This window comes from Lissotriton vulgaris, chromosome 3_1, assembly GCF_964263255.1.
Source record: "Lissotriton vulgaris chromosome 3_1, aLisVul1.2, whole genome shotgun sequence".
In the NCBI taxonomy this organism is placed as follows: Eukaryota; Metazoa; Chordata; class Amphibia; order Caudata; family Salamandridae; genus Lissotriton; species Lissotriton vulgaris.
This window is the reverse complement of record NC_141689.1, coordinates 1,840,028,619-1,840,041,380: the sequence shown is the minus strand read 5'-3', so window position 1 is coordinate 1,840,041,380 and position 12,762 is coordinate 1,840,028,619. Positions and strand designations below refer to the sequence as shown.

Sequence of the window (12,762 nt, the reverse complement as noted above, 5' to 3'; positions counted from 1 at the left end):
ATGTTTAGAGGTTGGATTAAGAAATGGCTAAAAGCAAAACAACTTTTGGGTCTCACAAAACATGCAGATGTCTTGTGAAAGAGCAGGATGCTGTCACTCACAGTGAAGTGAGCAGTGGGTGAAGTGGCTGAACCATTGGCCCCATGTTGTGTGCCATAGTGGATTGAATTAATGTGTGACAGAGCAACGCGCGGATGGATCATGTGGGCTGTCTGGAAGCCTCTATAAATAAGTATATGACTCGTAAGATTTTAGTAAAATTAAAGTCTTGGCTAATACCAGACCTAAGCAAACAGTCCAACGCAAACCTGTGCCACCGTCTAGCTGCAGCTCAATTCTTGACTGTACAACTTCTAGGTGCTACTCGGCTTGTATTGAGTTGGCAGGCTGTACTATGTTACAGTAACTTGCCTCAACAAATTATTTGCATAATGTGCTCTTTACTTGTAACATATGGTCTAAAAAATCCTTCCAGTATGTGTCCTCGGGATTAGCATTTAATGTATCTGATCGCCTAGATATTGTCACTTCCATTAATGAGTGGCTATCATTGTCCCAAAATAATTGTGCGCCTTTTATTCATTTTCCCTTGCCAGAGCCTGTAAATAAACAGCAGTACTCATTCTAAAGTGTTGATGTTTGTTTCCTTTAGTGTTTGAAACCAACTGGGGCCCTTTCCTGTTTCTATAGTGTATATATTTTACTGGGTTTTGATTAGGCTTCGTTTCGGCCAGCAGACAAATCGTTTTCAAGGCATCAATATTTCTTTACATTGCGTCACCTCACCAATATGTTTTTTCGACTAAATGATTTTTCACAGACCTGTTGTGTTAGAGTGGCCACTGCCTATTGTCTTCGTGCAGAAGCTGAATTCTTTGCTGTGTCAATTCTGCTTTTTCCATTTCTACAGATGTATCGAAGCCCTCGAAGCAACCTCAGGGGCAGAAGAAATCGAGGGCTAAGGCCTTGTACGACTTCAACGGAGAGAACGAGGATGAACTCACTTTCAAGGTATCAATCAATGGTATTGAGCTGCACGGTCTGTTTTTTCAACAGAAAGATCGAAAATGCTAAAATGTCATGTGAGAGGGTTCTGCATCATATAAGAAAGAGAAATGTCTAACAGAGCACATTGTTTCTCCACCAGTTGTCCATCACAGATTCATAATTCAAAAATAATTTCTGGAAGCACCTTTTTTTTATGTAAGTTTTCTTTTGGAAATTTTTTCTTATTCCATAAAAAATGTTTTACAACTGCAGCACCCTGACAACGAGGATTCTGGTTTGAGTAGTGTGTTTTTACACTTAATTGGGTTTTAAGAAGCAGCTGCGATGCGAGAAGAGTAAGAGCGTGCCTCGTTTGATTCAGCGCTATCCACCAGTAAAATTAACAGTTTTCTACTCCACGAAGGTGCCTCGCGTGACATTACACCGCCTAGAGCATTCCAGGGAAGATCAAGGAGAAAAACTGGATTGATAAGAAAGATAAGAGAAAGGAAGAAACATGCAACACAGCTTATATTACCATTGAGAATTTTGCACACAAAAAAACATTTTAGATCTGCCCTTTTTGGATCTTGCCAGAGACAGTACATGTGCTGTCGCTTGCGAGGCATTTTGTTTACTTAGAGGGGGCTTAGAGCCACCTATTGCTTACTGTTGGTTGACCTCCTCTTGTCACTGGTACTACTTGCCCCCTGCTGCCCTCCTCCCACTGTCCGTCATGTTGCTTCCCTCTCCTGCCCTTCTCCCGCTGTCCCTAGTATTCCTTGCCCCATTTGCTCTCCTTCTGTTGTCTGTGGTCCCGCCCCACCCACCATAACAAAGAAAATCTTGAATGATGCGCCCAGTGCTGGCCGCATCATAGCACTTTTGTTTCCAACTTATTTTTCTTTCTTTTTTTAGGTCTGGCCTAGCGAATGCCGCGCAGCTGCTTCGCTTAGCGAGACTCTATTGTTGTTGCTTTCCTTCGCAAAGGGAGACAAACTATGTGCGCACCTAGACAGGCGATGTGCACGCGCATGGCGTCTCCTCTCTGGCGTCTCCTTTGTAGTGATATGAGCCTTTACACACTCCCACCACGCGCTTGATTTATTAGCGCTTGCAAGCATTCACCGCCAGAGCAGGATTTAATTGGTCCTTTCATCCGTAGGGCAAAAAACCCTTAGTTTTGTTTAAAATGTGCGCCTAGCAACTCTGTGCAAATAAACTCTCGCCAGACATTTTCCAGGTGCACTATCTTTTTTCTTTACTAAGTCCTACCTAATTTCTTTCTCAAATAGTAAGTTTCCATTAACAAGCTAAAAAAGCAAGCCAGCAGCATCCATACTAATAGTGGTAAGGGTATTATTTTAGGGTTTAGGGTGGGTATAGGATTTTTGGATGGCAAGGGTATCTTTAGGGTTTAGGGTGGGCATGGGTTTTTTGGGTGGAAAGGGTAATTTTACGGTTTAGGGTGGGTTTTTGGGTGGCAACGGTGATTTGAGGGTTTTAGGGTGGATGTGGATTTATGGGGGCAAGGGTAATTTTAGGGTGGGAAGGGGTTTTAGGGTGGCAAGGGTAATTTTAGGGCTTATGGTGGATATGGGTTTCGGGTGGCAAGGGTACTTTTAGAGTGGGTGTGGGTTTTTGGGTTGCAGGGGTAGTTTTAGGGTTTAGGGTGGGCATGGAGTATTGGGTGGCAAGGGTAATTTTAGGGTTTATGGTGGATATGGGTTTTTGGTTTAGGGTTTTAGGATGGGAATCTGGTTTTAGGTGGCAAGGATAATTTTAGGGCTTTGGGATGGATATGGGTTTTTGGTGGCAAGGTAACTTTAGGGTTTAGGGATTGTGGGTTAATAGGGTGAAATATTTGTTATATTTGGTCTATATGAGCAAAGCTGGTGTAGGTTTTATTATTTTGTAATCTGCATTTAAAGGCTCCAAGTATTTTTATTTTTTTATTTTTTTTACAATTGAGTCATTTTCTGCTCTGATGGAATCACTGCCAACCATCACAGATTTTTCAAAGCGGGTATATTTTGTGTTCTTGACTCTATCATGATGCTTCCTGCTCACACTAAACGAAAATACCAGCCACCTAACGCGGCTCCTGTTTTTTATGACACTATCAGTAGCAGATTGCTTGATGCCCTCAAATGAAGATAAAATACTTGTACAACCAAGTTTCAGAAGATCCTCTTGGTGTTGTCGAGGACTGGATATAGTGTAACCAAAAGCCTGTACCCCAAGTACTGTACCCTTAAGGTCAGTGTTAGACTTGGCGCGATTTGCGTGGGTCTGCCTGCTGTGTTTTTGCTGGTCTAGATGCTTTGGGCACCTTGCCACAGCTTTTCAGTGCCAAAGTTCAAGTGCTTCCTTTTGTAAATTGTTGTTATGATTAGAGATTCCATGATTGGTTATTTGATTAACTTGTCAGACCCTAGTATAGTGCACTGTGTGTGCCCAGGACCTGTAAATCAAATGCTGCTGGTGGGCTTGCAGCACTGATTGTGCCAACCACAGAAGTAGCTTGTAAAATGTGGCTCAGCCCTGCCATTGCAGAGCCTGAGTGCAGTCTGGGACTGCCATGTCGACTTGGCAAGTGCACATACTTGCCAGTCCCCAAACCTTCCCTTTTCTGCATGTTAGTCACCCTTAAGGGTAGGCCCAAGGTACCCCTGTGGGCAGGGTGTCTTGTATGTGAAAGGTAAGACATGCCCTGATGTGTGTGGCATGTCCTGATAGTGAAATACTGCCAATTTCATTTTTCACCATTGCAAGGCTATCTGTTCCCATAGGCCAGAATGGGCAGTTTGATTATAACCTCTTATAAACATAACTGACCCTAGGAACACGATAGAAAAATAAAGTTTAGTATGCCTGAACTCAGAATGTTAAAATGCATCTTTTAGTGTGGGTGATTTTTACATTCGGTGTTTGAAAATACCACTTTTAGAAAGTATGTATTTTCTTGCCTAACCATCCAGTGTGCCTCTGCTAGGTTTGTGGATTGCATGTCTGGCTTGTGAGTGAGGAGGGCAGCGGCCCCAGCAGTCTGATGAGTCAGGGCTGGGCTGAATGAACCTGGGTTTAATTTAGAGTAGGGGGAGGAGATTTCCTTTCACCTGCCTGGGCCAGGTCTGCCTTCAACAATGCTGTCTCCACCTCCTGCCAGGAAGCTGCGCCAGTGAGGACAGAACTGGTTTTGGCTGGGTATAGACACTCTCTGCCTTCAGAGAACAAAAAAGATTTTGTAGTACAACTATTGGTGCCTAGACCCCAGAAATTGATATCACTTCTGGGAATTAGGAGGAACCTTTGCCAATGAGAAGAGCCGGAGAAGCTGAAGAGGAATACTGCCCCTGTGCTGTTTGCTGTTTGGAGTTTGGCCTGCAGTGGCTGCTTGCTGCCAAGGAAAGGAGAAAAAGGACTTTGCTGTTTGCTGTGTCACCTGCTTGAAGAAAAGATCTCCAAGGGCTTGAAACTGAGCTTGCCTCCTGTTCTGAAGTCTCAGGGACACAAAAGACTTCACCACCTGCTCCCCTGAATTTCCTTGCTGGGAATTCCAACCTGCAAAGAGGTGCCTGCTGCTGTTTAGGACCTCCAGAGACTGTTTGTCGCTGGGAGCTGGAAGATGGACGCAACGAGGAAGGAGCGCGTCGCATCCGTACTGATTCCCGACGCGTCACGGAGAAGATGCGTGCCGCATCCGCACCTGGTCTCTACGCATCGCTGAGAAAACCGTCGCACACCTGCCGTGCAGCAAACGTTCATGCATTGTACCGGATCGTTGCATCACACCTAGCCGGCATTTTGGCGCACCAGATCGTCACCACGCATCGAGGCGCCATCTTGTCGCATCGTAACCGGAACGCAGTAAGAAACAGACGCATCCCCTCCTCTCCGGTAAGGGACAGACGCATTGCCTACCCTGCGCTGCAGTAAGGAACAGACTCATCGCCTCCCCCGAAGCAAGGAACTTATGCATCACCTTCCCTGCGACCCTTTTGTTTGTTTTGCATGACACATCTAAGGTACTTGGTGGGAAAAGTGTTGCAGTTACAACTTGCATTGAGCTGAACTATTTCTACCAATTAAGAGCCTTATTTTTGATACTGTATTGTGGATTCTTGTCATTTGGTCTTGTTTTGGTTTAGATAAAGATTACTTATTTTTCTAAACTGGTGTGGAGTCCATTTGTAGTGTTTTCACTGTATTACTGTATGTGTTCAGAAATGCTTTACACACTGCCTTCAAGATAAGCCTGTCTGTCTACCAAGGGGGTGAGCAGTGGTTATTTTCGGAGTGTGTCCCACTTACCCTGACTAGAAGCAAGGGTCCCTATTTAGACCAAGGTACCTACCTCTGCCAACTAGAGACCCCCATTTCTAATATCCAACATTTGGGAATTCATCAAAAGGTTTAAAATGTTCACAGCATTCTTTGGCATCCACACAGATGAGATACAAAGATTGAAAGTGGTACAGGGGAATCCACCTTTTCAGACATTTTGAGCAGGTGCTCCCAGGCGGCCTTTTCAATGTATTTAACACGATAGGGCCAGACACTGGGTTTGTAATCAAGCCGATCAGTGAGTTCATAGACCTTCTGGATCCAATAGAGGGGCATCTGAATTGCTGCCTACTGCACCAAAGCACCTAGTCCCAAAACAGTGACTCTGTACACTTTTCCTTCCAACTGGGAAGAAGTAACATAGGATTTGTGGGTGCTGGAGATGTGACCTTTGGAAGAGATTGCAGCTCAAAAAATAGAGCTATATCGTGAGGAATTTGTGACCAAGACAGAGACTTGTGGGATGCCTGGTGGAAACGGTGGGGAAGGGCTGAACTGTATACCAGGAAACAGAAAAGGGCACCACAAAGAGCGGTTAAGACACCCATTCGCTTTAGGGGTGTTACTTAGGAACGTGCTGTCACAAGAGACATAGCCTCATATGAGGTGTCACCCATGTATTCTTTCCCATACCTAGACTATTGGTAGATAAAGCTCTACTAGTCAGTCAAACAAAACGATCTCTCCAGTTGTTACATAGCCAGAAATTTCCATTAACTGAGAGAAATAAGTGGAAGGGGACTCAAAACTGCATCCAGTTAGTGGGAGCCATTATGGATACTCTGGAAATTAATGGCCAGATGTACTATTTACTGCTTGCAAAATAAAGTTTGCAATTTTTTTAAATAACCTATATACGAATAGGTTGGTTCCGAATATTCTGATTCAAAGTGGTTTGCCGTCAACCTACCTCATTAGTTTTCATGAGGTAGGTTGCAAATTGTGATTCACTTCGATCTCAGGCCATCCCAGGGATGGTGGCCTTCTGCAGTCAGCCGACCGCCATATCTGTGAATGCCTTTCAGTAAAGTAAACATTTTAATATAAATACAGTCCCTTTTCATCAAACGAGATAGGGATGCGTTTAAAAAGAAAAGTTTACTATGTTGTTTTTTTCTAACCCACCATCCCATCCCCCATTGGACCCCTGCCTCCTCTCCAATAATAACATTTTTTTATAAATTCACAGTTTTGGGAAGGGACTCCTAAAATGGGATTAGTACATAGCAAAAAGCATTTCAATTGTCGCACATGCAGATTATTGTCAAGCATTTCTGAAGGAGAACTTGGATTTCTTTCTAATAAATTCCCCATATGAGGTTGCCTCCCTCCTTTCTCAGAATTTCCTGAAGTTACCCAATCCCAAGTGTTACTTTGACAAGGTTCCTCCTCAGTAGTGTTGTTGGATTCAGTGGAATAAGGCTTATATTTTTCTTGAAGGGTTTGATAATTAATCATTTTTGGAGGGTCTAAAAGGTTCATTATTACCAGTCTGAACTCAACGCTTGTAGGAGCTCCATTTGAACCTCTGCATAAGAATGTGTTTAGCCGTTTGCCATAGTCACTACAAACTTTCCAGAGGGTGTTAGCAAAAACTCAGCATATGAGCTGCTACATTACATAATCCCGAGCCCCCAAACCACAATAGAGCGTGGCGAGTAGTAGCATGTGGTTGCGTTTGGTAGCTCCCACACAGTATAACATAGCAGGTGGTAAGCAATAGGCAGCACAACCAACTCTGTGGCCGGTTAAGCTACAAGTAACTTAAATACCCCAGCTATTAAAGCAGGTTAAGGGTTCGCTCACTGTTCAATTTTAGAATAAGGGACACACAACAGTCTTGCTGGAGGCACACCAGTTAAAGTGCTGAATAATGCAGCCCACAGCCAGTGGTGAAGTATAGCGGATATGACAACCGAGCTGCACAACCAAATGACAACTCAACAACAACCTGCACAACTAACATGTCAGTGGTCCTCAGCAGCAACAATAGGATATGGGGAGCAGTTCACTAGTGGGAGGACTTCACAGCCAAACCAAGGCCAATGGCCATTCGCTGCCCATGAGGAATGCACTCGCATGCCAATCTAGTCAGTAATATGAACTCAACATTAGCCTGAGAAAGGTACGCTGTCATGCCCACGTCTGGCATCAACCAAGCTTATCAAACCATCACTAGGTCCCTCAGCTGTGGTGGCTAAATAGACTGGCTTAAGCCATATTACTCTTCTGTCAGTCAAAGAAATGATCTGGAGGAACGAGTTTAGAGATATCTTTTCAATGCTTGAGGTGAAAATTTAGAGCTCTGATTGCCCGAATAATGACAGGGAGGAGGAAGAGAGACAGGAAAAGAAAGAGGATGAAGTGGAATTTATATAATTGTCTGGATGCCTTCAGTGTTTTCGATTGTCTGTGTTGAGAAATTGCCAGGCACCCCAGTTGAAATAAGGGTATATGAGCACAGAATTCATGAAGCTCATATAATGTACAGGGCTTATGCATGGTTAAAATAACAGGCACAAAATGGGAACAGGGTCCACAATGGAGTTGGGACCAGGAGGATCTCGTGTACTATATGCAGAAAATGGTGGCAGCCAGGAAAGGCGTAAGCAATCCTAAGCAGTCTGTAAAGATCACACCACCCAGAAGTAGGTTGTTTTTGTTCTTTATTAGGAGCTACACAGGTCTAACTCTGCTCCATCAAGGCCCAGGCTCATCTGCCACAAATAGAACCCTCAAGTCATCTCATTACTTGACTCAGAATGTGCACTAGATGAAAGACTAAAACAGATGCACTCACTACATTATGAAATAATCCCTTTGAATGTTACAACCCTGTTGATACAAGGGTTTTGAACCTCCTCATATACTTTGATCGCTTTGCAATATACTACTCACTGTGAAACAGAGAATTTGGAATCACCCCCAGCCTTTATAGACTCTTTATCAACACTTTGTCCCCAACACAAAAGTTGCAATGTGTGACTGCTTTACACAAATCATAATTTCTCTTACGATTAGCCATAGACCTCTATTCTCTTTGTTGATCCATTATCCACATCCCATTGAACACTGGTATATTTTAACAACTCAAAGGTACTTTGGCCTTTCATAGACCGTGGGAAAAATGTGTATGTGTACAAAACATTCTTCAGACCACTGTTCTAATTCCTAAAAGCACACATCTCCAATTGCGCACACTTTTTAACTGCCCTCCGTTCTGTTTCCCTCAAGATGATATAGGGAACATTTCCTGTGTTTTATTTCTTTCATCTGGAGAAAGTCTTCCATTTCTCTTGAAACAAATTGTGGCCCATTGTCAGTGAGAATGGTATTAGGCAGTCCTACCCTACTAAAGACTTCACCCAGAAGTTCTGTAACTCTCTTGGACTCAATACTACCTACAACTCTAATTTTAGCCCAACGAGAAACCGGATACACAAGGACCAGGAGATGGTTACTGGCCTCCCTGCTATGTTGCATGCCAATAATATCAACTGCAATCATTTCCCAAGGTCTTGTAGACCTGTCACTGCATTCCACTGGGGGACTTCTCACTTTGTACACATTATCACTCTTTACACAGTCCAAACATTATCAATCTCTCAATCTGCAGATCAGTGCCTGGCCACCTGTAATTAATTCTTGCTCTTGCCTTCATTTTGCTCATAACTTGGTGCCCTTCATGCCCAAATTTCATGACCCTTTCTCTCAGCACCACGGGCACCACTAATCTCATTCCATGTAAAATGACTCCACTCTCACAAGACAACTCATGTCTCACCGTACCCTTCTAACTTGGAATCCTTGTGCATTTCCGACCACCATCCTTCACATATACCTCTGTTCACCATCTGCAGTACTGGATCATTCACAATAGCATCTAGCCACTCTTCATACAAACTAGCTCACTCAGTAACAGTACAGATTTGTACCTGTTATTTTGCCTCCCCTTCACCATTCTCTACAACAGAACTTAGTGTAGAAAGACAGTCAGCCACTCTATTACGGACACCAGGAACATAACAAATGTGAAAACAATATTATTGCAGACCTACAACCCACCTGGTCATGCCCATAGAAATGGAATCAAGACCTTTCTTGCATAATGGTTTGTGGTTAGTCATTACAGTAAAAGCCCTCCCCCCACAAAACATTCCTCCACGTTTTAACTGCCCAGAACACACTCAAAGCTTCTCTTGCAATTGTGGAGCAATTTGTTTCTGTGCCACAGAATGATCTAGAGTTGTGGGTAATGGTCTTAAAATGACTTCCCTCTTTTCCACTTTACAGCAACACTGCACCCAAACCTATCATGCTGGCATAAGTCATTGCAAAACCACTTTAAAGAAGACCTTCCTTGACCATAACAAATTCTCTTTCACACTCTAAATCCCACCTAAACTATTTTCCTTTTGTAAGTAACTGCCTCATAGTGCTAGTCTTTGAGGCTAAATTTGGGGCAAATTTGACATGGAATTCCACATGCCCAGAAAAGACACCAGTTCATCTTTTTGGGCAGGACTACATAGGCTCAGAATTTTGGAAATCAATTCCTTTTTAGGAAAGATACCTTCACGGTTGATTCTGTGCCCCAAATACCCAATCTTAATTGCCAAACCTGCACATGCTTAGTTTAAGCGTCTAACCGCTCCTCTTAAGTGTTTCCAACACCCGTCTTCCTCTTTCATCAGATTCGCCATGTATCAAAATGTCATCCTGGGAGCACTCTGCACCCTCCATGCCCTTGAACAGCTCAAACATGATCCTCTGAAACATAGCTATGGCAGATACCAGGCAAAAAGTCATTTGCACATGATGGAAAATCCTGAAAGGAATAATGAAAGTAGTAAGATCTTTAGAATCAGCCTGATTTGGTGGTGAGCAGCTCTGAGATCAAGAGTGATAAAGAATCTAGCTCAATATAGCAGTGACACGGTTTGGGTGATATTAGGTTTAGGACTCCTAAATGCCTTCAGTGAATACCAAAAGTCTTAAAGTTAGTATTTCTATATGTTTAGGAGTAGTAAAGTTAGGACTCCTAACTTTAGGACTCCTAAATGACTTCTATGAATACCGAAATAAGTAAGTACCTTCTGTGAATACCAAAATGAGTAAGTGCCTTCTGTGAATACCAAAATGGTAGTAAGTTTAGGATTTTGTCTTCAGTTAGTTCTGTGAATCAGGCCCAGTGCCTTTGTGCCTCACAATACATGAGTCACCTGTATAATCACAAGGATCAAAAGTAAATTGCATTTTGTTGTATCTCAAAGAGGTAACCTCTAGGAACAATACATGAATTATAACTACTTGAACATTCGTAATACTGACCAGTCAAAGTAAATACCTTTACCAATACTCAAAAGGAATCGTCCACTGCTCTGGCGGGGAGGAAAGTATGCGTACTCCAGCGTTGGCGTTCACCCAGCATTGCAATCCACGTGGAATTACACATTTTCTTCTTGGCCCCTTGAGAAAAAATCATCCACAGCATTCAGAACAAACAAAGCTGTTTGATCAAATCTGGTTTTCTTTCCTAAGCTGGGCTCAAGAGACTATCTACCAAAAACCTTAAACTGGCTGGAGCTCTTATACTTGATTTATGTAAATATACCTGAAATGTGCATAACAAAAACTGTAGAATTTTTGTTATTCAAACTCCACAAAATGTTTTAGCCCTTCATTGTCCCAGTCTGCTAATTCTCTATGCTAGACATTTACTCATGTGCTACCACTCCCAACCCCCACGCCCAGAATAAGACTAAGTATAGTGGACAAAATGTGGTTCAAATGAATTAAGACGCTGGTCTTGATGTTTTCCTGTTTCTGGTATTTCAACAGCATTTTCCCCTTGTACTTTGCTGTACCTTTAACTGACATCATGCGCTTTATAAGTATACCAAGTTATATGTGTAGAATCCGTTCTAATAAAGAATTATTTTTAAAAAAGGAATGACCCACAGACCGTCCAAGAAATGGCAGACTGAAGCGCCTCTAACCTTGCTGTTCTCTGGTACAAAGTAAAGCTCATTCGTGTCCGCAGGAGGTCATTCCTGCAGCTTTAGTAAACATGTTTAGTGTTTGTCCTAAACTGAATGCTTTTCTTTTGCAGGCAGGAAGCATGATCACAGTGCTGAAATATATAGATGACGACTGGATGAGTGGAGAACTGCAAGGAAGATCTGGAATGTTCCCCAGGAACTTTGTCCAGGTTCTCTAGGCACAGGAGAGACCACCTGAACTCTAGTTCTTTCATACAAACTGAGACTAAGGGCGAATTGGCAATCTGCAACCATCTTCCGTCTTCAGACAGAAAACGCCACACTTGGTGCCACTTGAACGTTTACTCTCTAAATTCACGTGTGATGTTTTGCACTATTGCTATGTAAGAAAAACACATGTTCTATGTCTGTATATATTGCCTGATATAATTGATCTTTCTAACTGGATTTATTAAAGACTCAAAAAAATGCCTTTTTTTCAACAACTGACTTATTTGTAGAGAAGGACGATCATGGCTTTTTAATCTGTTGTTTTTTAGAAGAAGTTTTATTTTTCAAACAGCAGGATGGTGCTATAGAGTTACCATAGAAATATGGAGGAAAATTATTGAATGAGGAAACCTAGAGAACTTGGACAGTAGAAGAGCCCCAACTGAGCATATTGATGGACTAAGATGGCCCACCACAGAAACAACAGAGAAAAGTCTACTGAGAAACACAGTCATGACAAATGTATTAACACTGATGTGCCCTGCGATATATATTGTGTAGTCACACATCTGACGAGCCTGATCTTTCATTGTGAGAAGAGCCTGGTATGCCAGTATTCCATTCCACATGTGCCAACAGAGGTAGTGTTTGGCCCTTGTAGCTTTTCCAATGTCATTCTATTAAAAGAAGGCCTTATTCGTGTACTTTGTTGTGTCATCAGTCTGACTAGCTATACATGTATTCATTATGACAGTCTGTAAAGGAAACATACTCTTGTTCAATAGACTTTCCAAAATAAATGTCTTCTTTTTGTAAATGTCATGCGATTTCTAATATTGTCCATTGCCTGAGGATAGACGGCCATTCACACTTTGTGAAAGCAGCTACTCGGTCTCGTTATGACCACCAGTTTGTCCAACTGCAAGTTCTCCATTTTTAAATTGCATTTATGTAAGGTGCTGTACGAGAATAGCATGCCACAGGTTTAGTACAATATTAACATTCAAAATTATAAACAATCACAATCTCCGTTATAAATGAAATCTTGGAAATCCTCTCCACCCCTCATCCTCCTCAAAACCTTTTATTCAAGTTATTTTGTTGTTTGATGGATGTAGTTACTCAGAAGATGGCGGCACTCCGCCACCAATGTGACCGCTCAGATTTTCTTCATGATTGTTTAATGTGATGAGAAGTTTCTAAAGTAACGCCTAGG

The 12,762-nt window shown here is 42.4% G+C and overlaps 1 protein-coding gene across 5 annotated transcripts in view; it reads left to right on the top strand.

The window, feature by feature from the left end:
• The window catches only part of SH3D19 (SH3 domain containing 19), a 571,044-nt gene extending 558,681 nt beyond the window's left edge, over positions 1-12,363 (top strand). For 3 of the 5 annotated variants that reach the window (XM_086962289.1, XM_086962288.1, XM_086962293.1), the window contains exons 20-21: positions 911-1,011; positions 11,447-12,363. In XM_086962289.1, coding sequence (XP_086818415.1) covers positions 911-1,011; positions 11,447-11,554 — 209 coding nt within the window. In that variant the 3' untranslated portion in view covers positions 11,555-12,363. The remainder of the gene's footprint in view (positions 1-910; positions 1,012-11,446) is intronic. The other 2 variants (XM_086962292.1, XM_086962290.1) reach the window with 1 other exon arrangement.
• Positions 12,364-12,762: the final 399 nt, after the last annotated feature.